This window comes from Excalfactoria chinensis, chromosome 6, assembly GCF_039878825.1.
Source record: "Excalfactoria chinensis isolate bCotChi1 chromosome 6, bCotChi1.hap2, whole genome shotgun sequence".
In the NCBI taxonomy this organism is placed as follows: Eukaryota; Metazoa; Chordata; class Aves; order Galliformes; family Phasianidae; genus Excalfactoria; species Excalfactoria chinensis.
The window spans coordinates 32,001,182-32,025,879 of NC_092830.1; the positions used below are offsets into that span (position 1 = coordinate 32,001,182).

Below are 24,698 nucleotides of genomic sequence, written 5' to 3' on the forward strand. Positions count from 1 at the left end.
TGTTTGTTAAAATCATCTTTAAACACATCGATATTGAACTTCACAGCAATTGAATACTAATTCAGAAATTTATAGCTGAATGTTTGGATGACTGTTCAAATAGGATGCAGATTTAATCTCCAAATGCCTCCTAAAAATACTGGTTTGAAAATGTTTGCAAATGCAAAGGGATGATAAATATGTCTCTCATAGGCATCTGCATAAATGCTACAGACACAAGTGTGATGCCATTTCATTTACTATTTGCTTCCAAAACTTCATCCATGTACCCCGTGTAGGGGTAAAAATATCATCTACAATATATTGTGTATTATATACAAAATATACAGTATAATATGTTGTAGTGATGAGACCACAGTAAGATAAGTTAGCATTAGATAAAACACTTTCATTCTGAATTTCTAAGATGACGTAATATAAAGCAAATAATGCTGACAATAATTTTAAACACCAAGAAATGCTTCATCACTTAAACACGATACAAGAAACTTTATCTTACTGATTTACATCTACTACAATACTTTTACAAATACTTTTTGCTCACTATCAGTGGTATATAACATGCTGCATATGCCACTGACACATCATTTTCTATGCTGTACTACAGATAAAAGCTTAAACTTTTTCCAACTCATGAGAGTCACTACAAAGGGTCTTCTGTTTTCTTGGGGGAAAAAGTAGAGTTAAAATGTCTACAATGAGCCTACAAGGCATTACAGAGACCCCTTCACACCGTAAGGCAAGGAAGGAGTATTTCACATAATAAAAATAACATTAAAGAACAAAACCGGGAAGCAGTTTTGCTTCTATTCAGAAGACTCCTATATATACTATTAAAAAAAGTTTCTGGTATATAAACTGTCAAATATGGACTTCTATATTCCTGCTTTTTCAACCCTATAATGACAGATTTCAATAATATGACCTACATGGGGAATTCATTGCTAGCTTACTTATATGGACCAGATCATACAGTGAAAGGAAGCAGGGATCACATGAAACATTCCTCAGAAACACCAGACTCAGAAGAAAGAAAAAGGCAATGTTCTGAATGTTCGGAGAGGATTTCAGTCTAAGCACGAATTGTCTGATGTGAATATTGACCAAGGAATCCATGATGACAGACTCTAATTTTCCAGGCATAAAGACAACTCTTAGCAACAGAAAGTTTGCTGAGCATCTTCATCTTGCTTTATGAATGCTTTAATAGCTCAGTAGTCAATACAGTATGTATTGACCATCCACAATTATAACCTAAGTTCACTTCTATCATGTCTTATGTGCCTGTAAATGTACTGACGTAGAAAGTTGCATGGAAATTCATAAAAAGATTACTTCAGAAACCTGCAACTTAGGCTGGAACTTCCAAGTGAGTCTCTGGGTAGTAACGCACTCTAACATACAGCAAAATCCAGTACAACACAATTGAGCAACATACAGGAACTACAAAACCATTTCAAACTGTTCACCTGTTTGTTTCTGCTTTTCTAAGTTGTGACCAATTCCAGCAGTCAGCCCGTCCTATGCATGACCTGTACTCTACTTCTCCATTTCTTTTCCCCTCCACTCAGAGCAGTTTATATATTTGAAAGCAAACAGCTTTGCCTTCAAAAGCCTCTGCTGGTATCTGGAAATACCCAGGGAACAAAAAGCTTTTCCCATCTCCTCTGACTATGCCACAGTGTGAATACACTAGCATTAACTGTGTTAACCTGTATTCTGATATTGATATAGCTGCACAGGAGGAATTAGCCCATTCTAAAGACTGTATTTAGATTTAGTACAGGGTAAGTTGTCACTGGTCTGAGTTATTCAGGCACACTGATATCACAGTCCTGTAGAGCAGCATGGTCCTACATTCAATTGCTTTGACAGTGTGGATCTAAGATTTGTACTGCTTTCCTCTTTCTCTTCTTGACCATTTCAAGTATCCTTAAGCATTACACAGAATTTTATCCAAGCTGCTAAGAATAAAATCAGTCATAGAAAACATGTCAATTGTCTGCCAGAATTAATAGCGCTGAATAACTGATTAATTAATGGGCAACTCTGAACAAATCTCAGGAAATACAAAGAGATTAGAAGCAATGATGGAAAATTCTGCCAAGTGAAAACGTTTCGATAAACTGAAAGCACTGCCTAAAAAATAAGAGTTTCAGAGCAAAAGTCATTTACATTGAAAGCAATTTTCACAGGACAATTTCCTATGAACAGATGTGATTCTTAAAGTATGGGCCACATTAAAAAAAAATAAATTAAATAACATTATCAATAAAGGAATCTGTCCATCAAACTTGTCACAAAGAGGGATGGGGGTTACCAGCAGTGGAATCACTGCACAACAGTAGCATTTGTGCAGCATCAGAAACAACTGTGATGGAAACAGTGAAAAGAGCCTTTGCTGGTAATTCTACTGGCTCTGCAAATCGCAGTCTGTGCAAGTGAATAGATACACAGTTACATCAAACTAAGGTAGCATGGCAGTCCACATTTTTCTTTAGGGAAGGAGATACATTTATTCATTCATTTCTTTCTTTTCACTAGTCCTGTTATGTAGAAAGTCAGCAGGCTTCACTATTTCTTGTTCTATATCACCTCTTTTAAATTGTGATTGTTAGGGACATGTCTAACCTTACACCTTACCATCACACGCTATTTGTCTGGAATCACAGTGACAACTCACAACAGTAAACAGCTGGATGCCTACCCAACGAGCACTGAAAATATTTGTCCCCAGCGAGGAACAGAACAAGCGCGGTACTGCACAAAGCAAGAAGCTATGTGTTATTTTCCCCCAGCTCTTTCAATGCATTGCAGGTACTCTTTTCCTGATCCAACAGTAACCTGTACTTGCTGATCGCACATGGAAGCGGGCTAGATGACATGCAAACAGCGATCTGTTTAGCAATTATGTATTGTTTAGGTGTTCTCACTTAGCAGTAATTACACAAGCTGAATGCAGGAGTTAAAGACAAACAGGGATTGGAAAACCTGCATTTAACTTGGAAGCGTCAGAGGCAGGCACAATGCTGACCTTCAGTTTTACGCACAGCGATTCTTTGGAGAGCAATTTTGCACAAACACCAACGTAGCTCATCTCTAAGTGCTCTGGCTCACCGACATCCTTTTACTCGTTATTAAACCCAACTGTGCTGCCTTCTTCCGGCCCAGAAAAAGAATGGAAAAGATTGATTTTTTCCAAATCATGCATCGCCATTCATGCCTTTGATAGAAAAAGGGCTTCCTCTGGTACTGCTTCACGATGATTCAGTTGTATGAATATTTTGTAAAAGTTTTGGACAGGCTAATAACAAACACTGAAATAAGCTTACTGAAAGCGCTTGTTAAAGCATGAGATGAATACTAACACTGCGTGCAAGACAGAATCAATAGAAAGTTTACCTTCCTTACGGCTTCCTTTGCATAAATTGGTTTGAATTGTTGCACTGCAAATTAAGATACATGAGAATATAAAAGTGTTTGGTGCTTTGAGTGCATGCACAGAAGGGGAAGGTCTGGGGTTTTATTCATCACTCCAGAGGTGGAGAAAATAAAAAGAAAAATACATTCAAGTACCAATACTAGAATCAAATCTCTAGAGCAGCCTGTAATTACTTCTGTTTGTATTAGAACTAGTACTTATCAAACAATTTAATTAATCTTCGTGTAATAAAGACAAATTATTAGAACATAGAGTAGAAGTTCTTCATAATGGAATCAATAGGCACCATGCAGAGTTTTCTGCTTCACACAAGAACACTGCTTGCCTGTCGCAGCTAACAGCATCAATCTGATTACCGATGCAGATACTGCCATCAAAACCAAAAATACGGAGAAGTTATTACTTTGTCTGCACTGTAACATGCATCACAGATGGCAGTTTCCATGGAAATTAAATCTACAACGCTGCTTTCTAACATGTACGAATCTTAACTCTTAGCTCTCGCTAAAGGGCCCAAAAGTTACATTTAAAAAGGCTTAAAAATTACTTTTCTGAAAGAAAAACACTGAGAATGAACGAGTACATTATTTATAGGTTTATTTATTCTGGAGCAAAAGTGTTTTCAGCAGCAGTAATTTCAGAAAAGTCACATCTGGAATACAGCACACTTTCATAAGATAGCAGAAGTTTCATAAATACTTCTCACCTGGGAGTCTTCACCAAAACCCACAGGTTCAAGGCAGGAGCAGAATAGCTGCCAAAACTGCCCTGAGGAAGAGCTGGGTGCTGCAGGGCAGCAGCAGGGTGCTCAGCCAGCCCCCCCCAAGACAAGCCAGGGCTCTGCCATCCCTGTCACCAGGCTCCAGCACTGTGTGCTGCTCCTGCTGCCATCAGCTCTAAAGGGGCTCTGACACCAGGCTTTGTGGCAAGAAGAAGTCAAGCAATGCTATTTGACTTACTGACATTTAAACAGTTAGAGAGTTAAAAAATGTAAAAAGTCTTACCAGCAGACTATCGCATTTTCTGGTAACAAAGTTACACCCTTATAGTGGTAACATAGCCTAAGCAACAGTGACAGGTATCCAGAACCAATGCACTTGGGCAATCTAAAATAATAGATGACTTGCTGGAAATCACAACTGGTAATTTCTGCACTCTGTACTCGCATCACCTTCTTGACCACGCTACATTTCCCATCAATATTAACAAATGCCTAAATGGTTATTGCAGAGAAACGCAAACCAACATCCCATATGACCTGATCATTTTTCAGGCTCCCACATTCCCACAGAAGTGGCTGAACCCGAAAGAACTAAAGGAGACACAATAATGTGATTTATCATTATAACAACTCGACAGAGGTTAAGCAGAGAGTCCACCTGGATCAAAACTGAGTTCTGCTTACATACGTTGTCCCCGGCCCACTGTTACCTGGTAGAACCAGATCAACTTACTGAAGAAATTCTACAGTGCCAACACCAGAAAAGCTGGGGGTCTGTATCCAGCCTGTGCTGAATAATTACTGCAAGACCACCAAACTTTCATATATCATAATCTTTCTCTAAGTAGAACAGAATCCAAATCACACTTAATGCAAACTTAATTAAGTTCTAGACAAAATATTGCAGTGTAAACATAACTAAATAAACAGTAAAGATTTCCAGGACCATATATCTATTTCTGGTTATTTTGTTGAACACATCACGTCAGATCAATTTGTTTATGGTTATAGGGCACAAGTTGCTGGCAGGCAGCAAAACAGGAGCTCACTGTCACATCTAATTAGCGACACCAAGACAACAGCACACCTACATGCCACATTTTCATACTGTTACCATTCATCACTTAGGAAAACTGCCACAGCTATAAACTGAAAAGGTCTTTACACCAACTCAAATACTGACAATTCTCCGTGCAAAAGAAATCAATACCTAGCTATATTTGTTTTGAACTTGAAACATTTCCAGAACACACAAAAATCACCTCTATCTATCGAAAGAATGATTCAGAAACTGAACGGTAGCTGCAAGCAGAATCAACACGCTAGCAAACCATGGACACATTTGAGACACCATAGTATCACTGAAGCATAAAATAAAAACAGCCCTTCAGAAACAGCTCACTAGGCAAAAGAAAAGAGGAGCAGGACACCATCAGCAACAGAAGTAATAGTTCACGACTCTGGATTGGCATTTGAAATACTCTTTTGCTCGGGGAACTAATATATAGCAATTTCCATGCCTTAGTATGGAAAAGTAAGTGAAAAAGCAAATAGGAAGTAGTCAGGTTTAAAAACTTTTCATTTCACTTTAGTACTCATCACAACTTCCCACACTTTTATGCACTCTTATTTTGAAATTAACAACAGATCTTACTGATAGCTAGCGAAATATATAGGATAAAAACCCAGCAGATTCCATAACACATTAGCATCCTATTTTAATTTCCCACCTTATTTCAATTTCCCCTTTTCTCCTGTGACACCAGAAAGAAGGCTTGTCTGGGGCTGCCAGCTCAACAGAAGAATTTACAACTCATTCCCCGTTCCATTTAAAAAATGAACAAAGATTTATTCAATACCACAGGGTGCCTGAGAAAGACACGTGTTTTCCAAAAGCTATATCTAACAAGAGGCAGAGAAGAACATGCATGATGAGTTATACTTGAGAACAGCATTTTTTTGTTTTAAAGTGGTAATTATTTATTTTTTCTTCATATTACTTGCATAGAATCTGCACTAAAAGACAATTTAAGTTTTTTCGAGTTTATGTCAATATCTCATATTTAATTACTTCAGTGATTAAATTCAGTGACACTGAAATTGCATCGAAGTTAACAAAGACATCCAGTGCAAAAAAATAACTTGAGTATTTACTATGAGTCTACAGTGCTATACTTCCATGACCATCACTGAAGGTCTGCTGCTGGACAAAGGAAAGATAGCAGTGCTGCTTGCATGTGGAACTAAGTGCACACAGGGCCCTCAGCAGCCAAAGACTGCAACCCTACCAAGTGCTGCACTGTGATTTAAGAGCTCTCTGTAAACTCCCCTGAGAAAGATTTGTTTTCATAAACTGCGTACCCAGAACTAAGTATTCCAAGTCTGTTTCTTATTTAAATTGATAATGTAAAAGTACCATTTTAAAAGTTAGTTGTTAATAAAGAGGACTGTGCAATGAAAACACCTAGTAAAGCATGCAAAAGTTTAGTTGAGGCAGAAATGAAAAATACATATGTGTATATATTTAACAGTGAAGCCAAAAACAAGTGCATTTTCTGACCATAAAAACAAGCTAAGTTAAAAATCTTGATAATAAAAGTAGGATCTGAATATCTACAGATTGCAGAAATTAGAGCCTCACAGAAGAGCAAATGTGCAGTGTGATGAATGATGAAAATGTTTATGGTAGTAAATAAAGTAAAAGAGATGAAACTTATCAAAAGCATTAGGATGCAAAATTACAAACTTACTCAACAAGTTTCTCCCAATTCTTAATAGTCATTTCACTCTTTGGTGTATTTCCTGAGAGCAGGAGATGCGTTAACTCAAGAAAACTTTCGATCTCTAAAACATTCTTGAAAGCTTCAGTAAAATGCAATCAGGAAATTATTTTTAGTCATATATTGGGGGTGGGGAAGGGTAAAACCACCACATCTATGGAGAGGAGGGAAAGGAAAACAGAGAGAAAATAAAGAGAACTCCTGCCTGCATGTCCACATGTGAGGTACCGTGGCAAACTCCCATTGCTTCTCTGCTGCAGCCCCTTTAATAAAGGTTATTAAAACTATTTACACAAACTACTTAAAAAGCCATAGTTGCATATTTAAATACCTATTTGCGCATGTTGTACTTCAGTCATGACCATCATGCAAACATTACAATTTAGTCTGACAGAGAAAGGTATAAAGAATTCTCTTTTTATGTGAGACAATTTGGGAAGATAAAACTTGCCAGTGTGGTGTTGCTTGTTTTTTTTCTTTTTTTCTTCTTTAATTTTAATTTTAATTTTAAACTTAGAAGTCTGCGAGCCTTCACTGACAGAAAATCCTAATGAATAAACATGTGTTTTCATCATGCACAGCTTGTCCTCCTTCATGAACTCTACAAGTTCAAAAAGAGCCTTTTGCTTTACATACTTGAATACCATTGGAAGACGAATCCCAGAAGATAATTTAAACTGAAAGAATTCTACACTGCTCAGTCACACAAATACCAAAATGGACTTAATTTTCAATGGAGTCATTTATTTATTTGCCATTTCCAGAGAAGAGCATACTTCTGAGTTGAACTGGAAACAGTATTTTGCATGTGTTGGGCTGCCAGTTTGGCAATATCAACAGATCTTTTTGAACAGATATTTTTTTTGAACTCGCCAAAGAAAATGTATTCATTCCTCTTCCAGTGCATCTACAGGTTTCCAATCCCAGCTGTCCAAACAAAATCCAAAATGAAACTAACCTCTGTAAAAAGCAAATTGCGTGATCCTAGTTGGAAACACGTTCTTTACTTTCTGGTAAGCATGGTTTACTTACTTCAGTTTATTAGACCTAAGAGACCTCTTACCAATTTGTTTCCTCATAGCAGCTTTAAGTTCAGGAATTAATTAGAAGCCTTGGTTACCTCAATCATACGTAGCCAAGATTGCGGTTCCTAATGAACTTCTACAGATCAGTTGGCAATGATCTCACCATCTTTGCTCACAACAGCAGCCAACAGTTCATTCCTTGTTATTACAAACATATTTTCAGAAAATGTTATTTCAGATTCTCCTACAACAGCTAAAGCTTTAAAACTATTGTGGAAGTAGAAACATCTATCAAAGCAGGCAAAAATAAAGTCATTAAAAAATATTCTTTGTCCAGATATTGTCTGCAAGGAATGAAAATCCATCATAGATGTTCCCATGCTTTGACCAAATATCCCCTGTAGCCAGACTGCGGAAATGAAATAAACAAGAACATCATATGTTTATTATTTCCTCTGGTTTGCTAAGAGTTTTTAGGCTAGAACTGCCTCCTGCCTGGACTATCTGGAACACAAAGAAATATTACTCTGAGTCTATCAGTACAGAAATACTCCTGGACTGGTCTCAAGTAAAAAGAGCGGTTTAGTCGAAAGTAGTCTAAATGAATTCAATAGCCCTGCTGTGACCTGGGAGGACCAGGTTACCCTCTTAAGGTCTCTTCCACTCCACACTACCCTGGCTCTAACCTAATACGCAGACACACTGTTCAGCTAGATTTCAGTCCTGTTTGAAACTATGTAATTATATATTAATATATTGTACATCTATATTAAACAGCAGAAATACTGACTACAGCAGAAAAATTGGCTCAATTTCAGACAGTTATATATATATGATTGCTATAGTCAGTATATCTGCTGTTTAATGTTCTTGATAGTACAATTACAAGTATCTTTGAGTTTCTATAACCTATAGATAATATGTACATTAACCAGGTACATTAAAAGATTCCACGCTAGCCAAATATTTACAGCTGCTGCACTCCCATGACCTTATTACTGCTATGACTTTGATGGTGGCTTTATCATTGTTAGATGTCCTTTGGTCTGTTTATGCAGCTATTTATGATCACACCTGGTCTCCTGCACCACATTAATAGGTATTATTTGCTCTCCCTTAATACCGCACTCGCTTTCTTTTAATAATTAACAGATATTACATCCCTAAGTACCGCTTAGAGAGCTCCCTAGTATCTCAGGTATTTTCCTTACTGGAATATTTCAAAGAAATTCTGTCGAAGGGTTTTCCTGAGCCATTTATTTTTGCTGACTGACAAGATTGCTTAGCCAAAAGGACTCTTACAACTGCCCTCTAAAGACCCCCCCCCCCAGTTAAACACACAGTGTGGTATATTACTCCCAACACATCCTACTCTAATACACTAGCATAGAATTTTCCTCAGGTCAAAACTGGCTCAACTCTTGCTTTTTCACACCCTAGATTAAGTCACTCTTAAACTGCCAACAATCAACAAAAATTCTTATTTCTCCCATACTCTTTTGTATTTTTAAGCAGGACAGCAAAGCTAAGGGCACTCAAGCACTGGGCTTCACTCCTTCATAGTAATGCAACAGCTCAAACACTTAATAGAGGACTTCCAAAGCAAATGTGACTGCTTCGTTTCAGACAAGGTCACATAGACAGAAGAACACATTCACCTGCACATTATCACTACCTGCTCCTTTTCCATTCTGAGTAATTTTGTGGGATTTGAGTTATACATATAAGATCTATTCCCTCTTGACCACAGTTCTTTTTTTCCACCCCCTCAGCTACTTACCATATGCAGCTGGAACACTCCAAGTTCTCTCTCCCATGCTGATCCACAAACTGTTTTCTTTCCACAATCTTTACAGTAAAGGACTTTGGTATCAACCTCACTGCACAATCTAAATCCATGGACAAACAGCTTGCCTTACTGCCTCCCTACAGGACCAAGTTTTACCCATGCCTCCACTGCACTTCCATTATTTACTAAGCTATTCATGAAAAAGAAGGGGAAAAGCTGGTTAACCTTCAACAAGTAAACCTCAGCAAGATGGCAGCAATATAAATTCTTTGGTTTTTCAGTCCATTCAAGAGACAAAAGAGCAGCAGCAAACTGCCAGCATGGAGTTTGCAATTTGAAAGTTATTTAAAGCACATGTCCGCATTTGCTTTTTATCTCTCATCAGGTGTGTGCTTGGAGGCTGAGCTTCCCGTGGCCTCTGCTCCCTGAACTGTGATTTGCATCACAAAGGGCCCCTCCAACACAACCTGTACTGCAGCCAGCCAGAGCTAAACCCCACCATGCTCTGCTACTTGTGGCCAGCTTCGTTTATGGTCTATAGCCAGGTCTCAAATTCAAACTTAAGAGTAAAAGAATGTTATACATCTATTAACATCCCTGTCACAAGGTACATCTCATACGCCCTAAGAACAGGTTATATAGCTCAAATTAATGTTCTCTCCACTTTTCACAGAACATCAAGTGACAGAACATTAATTTATAACTTTATTAAGTTGCTTGTTACACAGGTAACTTATTCCATTACCGAACTTTTACTGTGTATGTGCATTTTTGTTTCTATTTACCCACAAATGTTCATCAGATTTGAGACCAATGGAAATCATCAGTTTTAAGGGGGAGGCTAGAGAATATTACAATGCTTGGCTATGTTAGGAAGTTATGAACACTGTATTGCTAAGCTTACTTAGGATGTAATTCCTAGTTATGTAAGTATTTTGAGTTTATAAGCTGCTGTACAGCCTGTTCTTGCTTTACTCTCACAGATGTATGATTTAACTACCTGTGAACCCAGAACCAAATTTCTGCAATTGCTCTTCTAACCATCATCTTTGCCTTTCTTGATTCTCTTCTGCAAGATTAGAGCTGTAAGTTTAAATAAGTCCCAGATAAGTTCAAGACAATGTCTCATGAGTCAAGTTATTCTAACTGTATCAATCTACATTTCTAAACATGTGTTCAATTTGCTACCCAGAAGACCATCATGAAAATTTAACTGAAGAACAACTGAGACTTTTGATTTGAAGTATATATACACACACATGCTTCTACATATATTAAATGCATGTATGTACATATACGTTAAATGTGTGTATACACATACATATACAAATATGGAAAAGCTGGGTTGTAACTAAGAACAATTAAAAATTCAAGCTTTCTGGATATCCAGCCTCAGACTTCTAGAGACTTTTTTTGGGGTTTGTTTTCTTCCTTCAGCTAAAGAAAATATATAGCTTCTATTAACATCAAATGGATCTGAGGATGTGCAGACATTATATTTGTTCCGAGCTAAGCACCTAAAAATGGAAACAGATGACGTTAGTAAAGATCTGAAGATACTGACTTTTGGTTAAGATATTTGTAAAGACATCATAGTTCAAAGAGTCTATTTATCTTACCTAAAATTTAATGGAGCCAGCCTTTTAATAGCCTGCATTAAGGGAAATGCTCCATTTTTTAAACAATGACTCACTTCTGATTACTTCCGATGCATAGGTGTCCTTTGCAGAGTATCAGGCTGCTCTATCTAACCTTCGTACACTAGAATGACCTTTTAGTTATTTGCGTGATGGGAAGCAGCAATTACATTTTTGATCCTCAAGGCTTTTGTAGGGCAACTGCTATGCTGCCCACCCATATTATTTTCTCATTTCTGTCTGCCATAGTTACAGAGCCTTTGGAGAACACACACCACATCTGCATTACTAAATGCCTGCTTATGCTTTTTTCTCCCCAATTACCAAAAGTATTTTAAAGATAGTAATACTTAAGTAAAAGAGAGAAGAACCACTTGTGCACTATTAAACAAAGCAGGCACTTTTGCCCTCAAAAGCAAATTTCTCCTGTTATTCTTAGGACAGCATGGTTAGGTTGCAGTTGGCTTTGATGATTTTTGAGGTCTTTTCCAATCTAAGCAATTCTAAGAGGCATAGAATCAATGACAGAAAACACCCACGGTATTGTAATTAAAGAGAACCATAATGGCAACATGTACTCCCAACACCATCCTCATTCAATGTGTGACCTCCAGATGCTGACCAAAACCCTCCAAGACCTGCAAAAGACTCAACACCAAGAGACAGGCATCTAATTTCTGCTTTGGCTGTGATTAGAGGGATAAAGAATGGAAAAAAAAAGAAAAGGAAAAAAAGAAAAAAAAAAAAAAAGTCAATTTGAGATAATATTCACAGAAATAATTACAGCATTCCAGAAAGGTGAGACACAACCAATATAACAACACAGCACCTTGAGTCCAAGAATTTGAACTACTTAACTCATTTGACTTTATAAAGATAGCAACATGACATAAAACTGTACTCAGAACAAGGAATTCCACCCACAAAATTAAAGGCTTTCTTTGCAGTCATTCAGTAGTTTATAGCCCTTTATTTTGACACTTTATTTCAGACCGCTACATATCAACTGTCTGTGAGGTATGAACATTCATTTTCCTACCATGGAAGGACATCAAGTACCTGCATTAAGGAACAGTAGGTTCTTTAGTTAAATCTTTAATTCTGAAAATATTGTACTATATATAATTAATTAAATGCCAATTAATGAAATAAGGATATTATCTAAAACCTTCATTCAAACTTCTTCCTGGCATTTAGCCTGATTATCCTAATTTAATCTAATTTTTGTGGTTACACCAACTACAACAGCAGTGAGAATCAGACCTAAGTACTGAGATTCTGTCTACTAATTAATGAGTACTTTGAGTACACATTAGTATGGTCTACGTATAACACATTCAAGAAGACCTGAATACCATCTCTCAAAAACTCATTAGAACAGAAGGGTAGCTGCTGAAATCCAGACAGAAACACACATGCACATGTAAGAAATCTGAATTGTACAGAGAACTGAAGAAGAGACTGATGCTCATCACTACTTAAAATCAATATAAACAGCTGTGCTTGTGCACATCACCCTTCTAAGCGTACAACACTTAGGCCAAAGTAGATGAGCACAAGAAATACAGCCTCAAGTCACATACCCACCAACGAGACTAGCCTATGTCTAACACTTCAATTGTTACTGATGGATAGTCAGATCCTACTGTAATTTAGAGACTCTCCAAATTAAAGACTCAGTTCTATGAATCATTTCCATGAATCCTGACAGGGAAAAAATTGCTTGAGAGATCAGCTTCACACAAATGGTCACATTTTAAATTGATCAAGTTTCAATATTATGTCTCTCAGTTTATGATGCCTTGGATATGAAACACTTGGTCACTCTGTCAGCTTGTAAAAGAAACTCCATATAATAATTATATTTAAAGTCAATAGTCTTTTTTCTTTTTTTTTCCCCCCTCCCCCCCCCAAATGTCTTTCAGAGGAAAAGAACTGAGTCTGAATGTACCAAATTGACAAAGAACACTCTGGGATGAATGTGATGCCAGCAAAAGGTCTGACTTTCAAAGAAAATGCCTATCTTGCCTGACTTCTAGAGTGTAGAAGCCACCTACCCAAAATAACAGTCACCACACCCCAAAGCCAAACACCTACTTTTGGAGATTATGATCCTCAGGAAGAACTTGCACAGATGATTTAGTCATAATAGAGCATTTCAAAGAGAGGAGAGCCCTGAACCTGCCATCCCCATTCCTCCCTCCTCCACTGCAGCCACATGCAGCAGCCACCAGCACAGCTGCTGGCTCCCTGGCTACAGAACTTTGCAACAGGACATAACTACACAGTTTAGAAAGTCATTCCCCAAAATGCACTAAATTGCCCGGAAACCATTTTTGTTTACACTGGTCAATGCAACACCGGTATCTCTCTTAAAATAGGCCACAATGTTTACACAAGCAACGTTAGCTCTCATGCACCAGCCATACATTTATTTAGCAAGAACGGCTATCACTGTAAGTCAGCTTCTCTGCAAATGAGAAACACAGCTGCTGCAAAACCTACTTAAAACTCCTTCCCACATCCTCATGTGTTTTGAGCAGGTGAGAAGATTGAAAAAAATAATTAAGCACAGAGCATCAGTGATGCACTACAGCATGGTGCCTGGCTTGTGTTTTGCAAGCATTCCTAATGAAAAGAGATCATGCTGTACTTCCTTCATAATTGCTTATTTTAAATGTGGAGCTGTATGATAAGAAAAGCTTACACTTTCCACTCTAACTAGGTACTATCTAAAGGATATAGAAGATACCCAAGTAAAAATGAACACAGAGAATACGTACTAGAGATTGTGTGAGTAATCTCTAAGGAAAAAGTGAAAATGAACATTAAATGCTAACATGAATGCTGCTTATCAGGTCAGTAATAAGCACTGAAAGAGCAGAAGAACTAATCCCTGATGAAGCTCCAATTTTTATGTACATTCTGTAATAATCTGGAAGGAGGTCAGCACTTTGTTTTACTTTGTAATCCTTCTTCCTGATATTTTAAATGTGAAAGCCAGAAAGTCAGACTCATAGCAAGCTATCAGAACCTGCCGCAGAACTCCAAGTGCTCCGAGGAAAGCCACAATTACAAGCACAGCCATAGGGAGAAAGAAGGTGCACATATGGAATGTTAGAGACCTGGATACAGCTGATGCATTTCACACTGCCTCCTGCAGCAAGCTGTGGAGCACTTCGCTTTTCAATCAGGGCCTGCATGCAGAAAACACGGTGTGCATGTCCTGAATGATTTTTATTCGTTTTTACATAAGCAGGCAGTATTAGGTCACACTGCAACTATGGCAGTAGCACTTTGTTCTGGAACACCTGAATCCCCTCCCCCCCCCCCCAATAAAAAAAGAAAGGAGTGATTTTGTTTGCTTTTGTTTTAAAGTTCATATGGAAGTCTCTGCAAAGCAAAGCACTATGGTGCATTTTAACAGAAGGTCTTATTAAATCACAGAGAAGCAGAAAGTCTCTGAGGTCTCCAGTCAAAAAAGCTTAAATGTTTCGGGTGAGCCAGACAAAAAAAATCCTGATGGCCTTCAAGTTTATTTGAAAGACGGATTACAGAACATTATGTAAGGCCCAAATCTCAGAACTATTCCCCATTGTATTTACAAATATTATCAAATTTTACAAGATCATGAATTTTCATAAAAAGTGACATTTTGAAAAAGCTTCCTTTGCTTTAATCCTCCTTCTTTCTTTTGATAGGATTAAATGCTGAAATGGCAGACTGTTAAACAAGCAGACCGAAATGCCAACTGTGAGGTATTTAATTCTGGGTATTTACAAATTAACGTTTCACTGTTACTTCAAATTTTGACATTATTGTTGCGTATCCTCAGGCAACTCATTTCAGAAGGTGCTGAATTTGATTTCCATTATTGCTCATTTTATATGTCACTACTGGAGTACATTTAGTTTGCCATAATCCCTGATCGAACAAGTTTAGTTTTATGAAAGGCTGAGAAACATCCCTTTGTTTTTATTAAAATGTACCAACCAGCCTGCCTAAAGCAATTTCAGAAGTAACCACTGTATTCACATATAGAAGTCCAGAGCTGACAGAATCACCTCCCACAAACAGCCAAGATCGTGGTCTCTGTACACAGATAAGTGGATACGCACAAACTCAGTATGTATTGTGGCAGATGGCACTGGTCTTACCCCTCAGTTCCTTTGGTGCTGACCTCTGAATGTACAGTGAAAAATGAACGAAGGACTTGAAAAAATAACCCATAGATTGATGGACATAGACGCATTTCATCTTGTAGCTCAGAACCTTCCCTCTATTGCTCTAGATTGTCACTAGCAACAAAAACCATTGTTTTTTTTCCCCCCCAGTCTGCAAGTGCCGGCTAGTATTTAGATACAAACATAAGTACAGTTTTAGCTGTGGAACACCTGTCTAGTAATCCAATGTTGCTAATGCTGCCTAATGACTACATCCTATCCATAAATAATTTTCCCACAGCCATGCAGCGATTAAAGTTAATTCCAGCAGCAACACTATTAATTAAGGTATTTAAGAATGTTTACCTGTCGTATGGAAACGTGCCAAATCATTTCTGTGAAGTTCTAATTGTATTTCAGACTGATCTGATAAATAGCTTAGAAGCAAGAAACATCTCTGAATGACAGCAGATACTTCAGTAATCATCCAGATGTTTAGTAACACAGCACTTTTTTTTTCCCAAAACCAATTTTGACATCTGCTAATATCCCATAAATAATGGATCAGATCAAAGACGCACCAAGTTAATTATGAAGTATTAAACCTGTCTAATCTTTGATCACTACTGCTAGTATAACAAAAAGAACCAAAATGCCAATAAGTAGAGAAAGTTAGGAGAATTTTCCTCAGGACCTTTGTAGAACACTATCTGCCTCATTGGATGTACTCTCTTGTCTATATGATACTACAACAAAACAGACACTTTAACCAGAATCTACTGAACTATTTTTCACATCAACTTAGTCCGTCATTTCTCCTCCATATTTTCTGATATTCATTCCAACAACTTCATCTCAATTAATTATTGCACACACGGTCATTTAAAAGAAGGATTTAACATGAGAAAGACTTCACACGGTTGCAGTTTCTCAGAAAAGAAAGTTATAAACCTAAGCACATTTGCAACATTAATTCTATTGAGGAACTTGGCAATTCTCTTGCTACCAAGCAAGGTCTCCTTTAATATTTTTTTTTAGCTTAACTTACATATTCAAACTTTTTTTCTATGGAAAAGAGACCCCCATGATTGTACTAGACATGATAAATTGAAGTTGCATAGCAAAGGGGCTTTGCAAGGGCACTTTTAGTTTCAGTATTCGACCATAATCAAAATCTTTAGAGCCAGGACCCTAAAGTTAGTTTACCTCTTCAGTGCCACAAAATTCAAGGAGGCTGAGCACAGAGTTCCCCACACTGACAGCACAGCTACAGATCCAGCAGCTCACACCAAGGAGCCGCTGCTCTCAGCAGGCAGTGATAGGACTGGACAGGAACACAGCTACTTAAACATCCTTACATCTCAAGTCATAGTTCTGAAGGATGGAAAACTTGAAAACCTCCCATTTCATTTCAGGTGCTCAAACAGAACGTGAGCCCAAGTACTTTTCCGCAGTTTTAAACAGGAGCCGCGCCTTTCCACCCACCACCAGTTTAGTTCTACTGCCATCTGCTGTCACAAACACACCAGTGCCACATTACCTGCTAAAGAACCCGTTCTGCAATTGCCCTGGCACAGATGCTAACATGCAGCAAGTGAGCTCAGGGAGCTAACACAGCTAATTCACAGTCAGACAGCCCTCAGTGCTCAGATGGAGATAACTCTAGAAAGCATCACTGTCTTCCGTGATGTTTGGCTGCCAAACCAGGCCCTTAAAACTTCACAGTACATACACTGCTCAGCACAAGTTCAATTTGATAACTAACCCAATATCACTGATTTGAAATGTTAAAGCATTGCACCTCTTGTTTTGAATTAGAGGCAATATTCTTCCTCCTACATAAGGTAGGATTCACATGCTCTAGGAAAAGTTAGAGATACATAGGAATTCCCTCCACCTTTTGTCAAAATTGGTCATGAGTTACCCTTTGAGAACGTGCCTTCAGTACTCACATCAGAAAGGAATACACTACTGCCCAGTGAAAGACAGGTGAACCTCATTCACTGTTTTGTAAACGTTACCTCACCCAAATGTAGCAGCTCTACAAATGCACATTTTAAACTGTTTGCTTTAATGTAGTTAACAGTTGATAACTAATGTATGCAAATCAGGTACATTTTCAAGCACAGTTGTGATAACTGAGCATGATGTAAGCTGTACACATAAACTTGACAGTCAAAAAACTTTGAACTCAGAAGAAAGTAACATTACGTTTGTAGGGTTTTCTTCCTGCTAAATCACCCATTTGGCTGCCCAGAAGGCACACTCTGTCTAGACAGTGTAAACGTTTGTAGGGTTTTCTTCCTGCTAAATCACCCATTTGGCTGCCCAGAAGGCACACTCTGTCTAGACAGTGTAAGACCACAAGACATACTGCAACATACAAAGATTATATCCGTTTTACCGTTTTAATAGAACTCCTTGATTTCTCTTCCCAAACACTACTGCTCAGCTCCATTGTGCAATGAACATTTGTTTCCTTCTCATAGGATCCAAATATAAATAACCTGAAAGAGAAAAGCCTATAGTAAGAATTGTAATACTATCACATATCCCAGATATCGTGCTAAAGTCACTGTTCTTCCTTTATCCATTCCCCTCATACACTGTTCTCAACGTGCACAAACACAAGCCCATGAATGCAATTCACAAAAGGAAGGGCACTGCTACCCTCTAGTGGAAGAATTCTACCTGTACCACAAATCACTCCAAAATTGTCACTAGGACTTCTGTTTGTTTGCTTTGTTAAATGCTCAGATGGTAGATGAGGACTTCCCTAAACAACAGCAACTTATAAATAAACATAGCAGTAACAGCAACAAAACAGCAACTCAAGTCCTAAACTTACAGCACAGAACAGCTTTTCTTGGTTTGGAAGTGTTACTGTACTTCTAAAGCCACTGTTTATGTCTATTTTGCTGAATTAGGATCCTCTCCTATCTGTAATTCTTTTGATACACTCATAACAAGCTGAAAAGGTCCTTTAAGCATCATATTCTATTTCAGAAGGCTACAAAGCCTTTCAGTTGGATACCGGTACTACAGAACGGGGAAAGAAACAAATGGTGGCTTTTAGGATTCATAAGAGCACTCAACTTGTACACAGTTTATCTCACTGTAGCTGAAAGTGGATAAATATTTTGGAATAAAAACCTCCAACAAATTATATTCTTTCAAGAGAGCTATTTTTCTATATCCTTTGACAGTTTTTAACGATTCAGCCAAAGTACCTTATTTGTGATTGAGATACATTTATTTTACACAACTCTTTAGATGACAGAGACAAATGCTGTTAGAAAATCACATCAGTTCTCTGTTCATGCTCTTAAATACTGTTTCTAGGTTAAGCATTCATGGTCAAAAAGAGTATAGACTTCAGATGTGGAAATGTGTTAACATTTTGATAATTAAATAACTGAAAGCAAATATAACCAACAACTAGAATTGGTGAAATTGAACAAATCCAAGGTAAAGCATCTCTCTGTCTACAGCAGTTCTCCAGCATGCACTGCAGCAAAGGGAATTGAGCATTCCTTTTGTATGTCTCTCTACAAAGCATTTGTTTAACTGCTAAGAGGTAAGTGAACGTGTGAGCAAAACGATAGGTGAATATCCTTACTGTTGCTAGTACCCAGCATAATTGCTGTACAAAGCATCAGATGTTTGTGGCTCACTGTTAGTCCCTGCATCCTTAATGCAAGACTCAGATGTGAAGTTTGCATACTTCTTGCCCATTCTCTACTGAAACACTGCAAAGAGCAGATGTCAGCCTTAATTCCAGATTGACCTTCAGCCCTTGTTTATCCAGACACTACTGGATCAATTACAGTAAAAAGAAATCTTCTCAGACCAAACTGGTTAGGTATTATGTCTGGACAAGACTAAGTTTGTTCAAGGTTACTTAAACTGACCAACTCCCATCTTTTTTGCTTATTTTTAAGCCATCCCCTGCAACCCTTTGTGGCTGCTCTGTTCTGTTTTTAGTAGTTGCTTTTAAGTAATGCACTTTTTCTTCTGTGCCTACACCACAATGTGTCTCTCATTGCTACCAGCAATTTTATTCAAGTTTTTCCATGCTGGTCACTGATTGCACACATTTTATTTTCTGGTCACCAAACTTCAGAGGAGACAGGCAGGGGTCAGAGGTGACATTAGGCTATCAATACCCCACTTGAAGAAATGCATCTCAGGCAGGCAAAATACTTCCTTCATTTCTAATGAGCAGTACTGCCCACGGATGCTTTGTACTGGAGTTTGGAATCCAATTTTCATATTCAGGAAGACAAAGGGGAAATGTTAACTGCTATGACATTAAGGAAGCTTTTGTTTGAATAACATCCCTACTAGCATGCAGAGGTACTGTGTTCTTTAATGCAACCACATAAACAGATGAAGGCTGCCACAGCACATCCAAAACAGCTGTATATATTGATCTGATATCTATAACTCACAGCACAAGAACTGTGAATCTGTATGAGAGAGTATAAAAGATGTTCTGATACAAAGTTTGTAGCTATCTTTAGCTATAATGAATCAATAAGGAAATGTGATTAAATCACCACTTGATGAATTTTACTGTTCATTTTAATAGCTCACATTACAGCGTAATTTTAGAAGAGCTGACAGATTTTTAAGACTTTCTCGACAGATCCTTGACAGGACGCAAAAGGTTTTTACCTGCTAATGTTTTTGCAACAAATGAAAGTTAATGAGAATGAATGTACTGCAACCACAAAAACGTGTTTTCAGGCAAAAACTGTATTTCTTATTTACGCCAATTAATGCCCTTCTTTCATGAATTTTACATTAAAATGCAGGAAATAAAAAACAACACACTTTAAAATAACAAACTTTTTGCACTTTTCTAATTTCAAGTATTTGGTTACGTGAAGACAAACAAAATTAAGCAAGATATGTCTAATAAAGTAAGTGTGCAAATTGTATCATCACTGTTGTTCAAGATTTAACTGTTAAACGTGAGAACAGAAACTGACCACTACTCCTCCACGCAATGGTAACATAAAGCTTCTGTTGTTCATCTGTGCCACAGTTACCATATGGAGAAAGAATATAAAAGCCTTCTGAGGCATTGAGCAAAAGAATTGAAAAGAAATACAAATGTCAGGGTGATCTTCTACTTCTGGAAGTGAGAAGACTGTCAAGAACAAAAACTCTCAGGTAAACCCCACAGTTCGGAAGTTCTCACTAGCAAACAATGACTAGGCTTCTATGAGCTCATTCATGTAGAATCTATACTACAGGCCCCTTGGGGCATGCTGCCTGTGACAGAAGGTGCTCTTGAAGATTCAGCACCTTTACCTGAAGAGCTGAGGTCAGGGAAAAGCAAACACTGGTCAGTAGCAAGGTACATTGCTCACTTTAAGTCTCTCATGGCAAAAATCCCCCCAAAATGAGCAAAGGTCCCAGTGGCAGACAGGGAAAAAAACCCTGTGTGCTTGCATACGGTGCTGCTTGGCAAAAGAACCCTTCCCTATAGCCCCAGACAGCTTTCATACACAGTGATATGAAAAAGGGAAATTTTGACGTTTACTTTTATGCACACTTTTATTTCTCCCTTTACTACCAAAATCTTGTATGTGCTTCTCAGCTTCTAACTCACAAATATCTTCAGCTACGAAGTAAGGAAAAGATACGCTTCCATGAGCATTTTACAGATCTCAGCTGTAGAAGTTTAATTTCTAAAAAGGATGGACACTTGGAAGATCTGAGGAATTACTACAGGACCAAAAGACAGACATCTAGATTGAGATGTGTCCGCTCAAGCGTGCGTCCAGAAAATCCAAGCAGCATAAAAAAGTCAGATTAAATCAGACCTGAAGCTTAAAAGGCCTGACAAGGCAGCAACTGCATCCTCTCCCTGCCATCTGATAAGCATGTGTGACAGCTGAAAATACTGAGAGGTCAGATGATGATGTCAAACTGAGCAATCTGGCTTCTAGAAGGTAACAGGAAGAAAGAAAACATTACTGATATGCTGGCAATGTTACACAGCATTTCATATTCAGGAAAGACAAAGTACTTAAAAGTGGCTTTCCAAAGCCAAAACAACTGCATGGAGCTCAAATGTAGTTATTTTGGGTCCAATTATAATAAAAACAAGCACAGTACAGGACTGAAATTGGATACTGCCTGCGAAGAGATCGAGTTCCCTTACTCAATATGGGTGAAGAGGAACGGCCCTTAACAGCCAAGGAATGTACCAAATCATTTAGGATTACTGGCTTGCTCATGGAGGACATATCGCAAAGCTTGGAACTCAGGAAGCAGCAGTCCTTTCCAAAGAAGTGTTAAAGATCACTGCTGTGCCCCATAGTCCTTCGAAGTATAACTCTCTCTAGAAATAAGCTTGTTTTGAATGGTAAGTAGCACTGATAAAAGACATTATCACAGCAAATACGGTTCCAGCATAGTTGTACAAGGCTAGAGAAAAAATAAAAAGCATGCTAAATGGAACTCACGTGGTAGTATAACTAATGAAGAGTTAAAAATAACATCAGCATAAACCAGCATTTAGTCAATAAGGAGCAGAATGGCACAAGGACTGATCAAAGCCTAAGCACTAAGATACGATCTAACACAAACCAGGAACTAAGAGGTCTGACAAAAACAAACAAAACAAGAAGCCTGCACACAGTTTTGAAGAGAACAGTTTTCTCTTCAGGAAAGAAAGAAAATAGATTTTGTTCGTTTCCATTATTTTGTTCAAGATAAAGGCAGTAAGTTATGCCTCATGAAAGTTATTTGGATCAAAGTAAAACCGAATGAAACAATTATTCCCTGTGCTTGCAGCATAATACAATAGGATAATTACTACATGTATACTGTCCTGAAAGAGATCCAAACAAGAAGAAAACAGGAGCCTCTAACTAGACTACATTCATAAGAAATAAAAATCCATTTGTATGCACACAATGCAGAAGTGCCTCAAACTTGCAGCAACTTTCATTTGTACATTTTTATTTTCAAAATACATTTCTAAACTGGAGTTCAACCATTACATAAAAGGTGCCACTTCTTGAATCAGTACAGGCCTACAGCTGTAATTACTACGATTACAAAGCATATGTATCTGCTTAATAAAGATAAGCAAAAGACCACAGTAGATACCTTGTACATTCAATTAACGTGACTTTTAGTCGACCTTCTGTCAGTGGTAAATCCTGTATGCAGAGGTCTCGATCTTCATACTCATCAGGTGATGACACTTGAAATGGAAAGAAAGGCTTGTACCTGGAAAATACAGAAGGGAATTCATATTAAATAAGCCAGTTTAACACACATCTTATTAAGTGGTAACAGGACTGAAAAGAATCTTCAGTGCTCCACAAGAGGAAAAACTGCTGCTTCTGCATATTTATTGCTCAAAAGGAATAAAAAGTTAATAAAAATTTCTGAACACAGAAGACTAGAGAACACATAAACAACCTTTCTGCAATGTGTAATCTGAGTTACATTTACTAGCACCGACAACTGTGAGAATAAGGGAAGTCCCACAGAACACATTCATGACTGCAAATGTTACAAGACTCCTTTTTGTACGAAATACCTTGACAGGTCTTTATTTTTAAGTTCATCATTAGCAAAAGCCATCGCTGCTTTCAAAGGTGAATAAGATATTGAGAGACTAAACCCTAAATGGTTTCAGTACCGATGCGATAACTGAAGAATCCTAAAGAACCAGCGCAGTTTAGTTACGCAGATTAGCACTTCTTTCACTTTGTGAAAAGCATGTCATTGTTCTTTTCTTCCCATCTCCTGGAACTACAATGAAAACACAGGAAACATATTTTTTTTTTCTTTGAGCCTTATTTCCCTCATCGCTGCACGCGACTCTCATGGAAAGCAGTATATGTTCAAAATGCTCAGGGTTTTACAAGCACTGTCTCACCACACAGCTTGCTCCTTCCGAGCAGAATACACTGATTTCTAAGCGCAGCCTTCCCTTCCCACTTGCCCGGGCTCCAACGTGGGACACGGTCAGCATCTGAGGGCAGACAGCAAGGGCTTGTCCTTGGAAACAGAAAACTGTTATGGAATCTGCAGCAGTATTTACACGAAGCATTTGAGAAAGCACTTCTAGGGAATTTCTTCTTTCCTTTTTGACTTGGTGCTAATATCCTACCACTTTCTAGTGCTTGGATTTCCATTCTGTCACTGACACAGCCTTCCAGTGAGTAGTTCTGCACAGATGACTTGCAAATAGCAGTGCACAAACATCGCTGCCTGCAGGATGTATCTGCCATTTCCTAAGAAAGAAGTCTTTCACAAACACTGCTTAACTATCAGAAGCATCTGCTTGTCACATTCAGAGATCACAATATGTTCAGGAAACAGTCATAGAGATCTGAAGTCTCAGAAATTCAAATAAATCATGAAGTGCCCTTTGACTGTCGACACTCTTCAGGAGGGAGCCCAGCACTCTGGTTCAAGATACTTCGGTTCTGTACCAGCACCAGCCTCGGAGAGAGCCATGAGAGACATTTCTTTTGTTTTCCTTGTGAATAAGTCCATCTTAACACTGCAGTTGTTTTATTGAAATCCAATTCAATTTCTAGCTTTAATTTCGTTCCAAGTTTCTCTCTCATTAGCTCCTCCAGAAAGAAGGCAGCTTTGAAGTCGTTCAAGTCAAAACATTCTGATTTAAAAACTTTATACAATTATTTTGCGTGGAAAAAGTATGAAGCACTTAGATCACAACAGCCATAGCTTAGATTGGAGTGTACCATAACCTACCAGCCCCAAATACACTGTATGTGTGTTCTGCCTGGTTTGACATGCTACTTATAACCTTACCTTGAAGTTCTAGAATTATTAAACAAATAGCAATAACTACAAGAAAGGGAAAAATACCACCACCATTTCCACTCTACAGACTGGGAGAAGCACTGCTGCTGTAGGACCGCAGACACCCATTGAGCCCCAGCACAACCCTGCCACGCAACTCTTGCTCCCAGCATGAGCAGCAGCATCCTCTCCCTTTTGGGAATGATTTTCCCCCTTGGAAACAGATCCTGGTCAGATTTTGTTCAAAAGAGAAGGATTTGTTAGACAACTACACCGCAAAAAATAATGCCATGTTCTGAGTGAGTCATTACTTGTGATTTTTCAGCACAGTAAGAA

At 38.1% G+C, this 24,698-nt stretch overlaps 1 protein-coding gene across 1 annotated transcript in view; it reads right to left on the reverse strand.

Annotated features, from left to right (window-relative positions):
• The window catches only part of PDZD8 (PDZ domain containing 8), a 47,229-nt gene that overhangs the window by 7,810 nt on the left and 14,721 nt on the right, over positions 1 to 24,698 (reverse strand). The window contains exons 2-3 of the mRNA XM_072340669.1: positions 22,686 to 22,808; positions 17,962 to 18,064 (exon numbers count right to left, since the gene is read on the reverse strand). Of these exons, the coding sequence (XP_072196770.1) occupies positions 17,962 to 18,064; positions 22,686 to 22,808 (226 nt within the window). The remainder of the gene's footprint in view (positions 1 to 17,961; positions 18,065 to 22,685; positions 22,809 to 24,698) is intronic.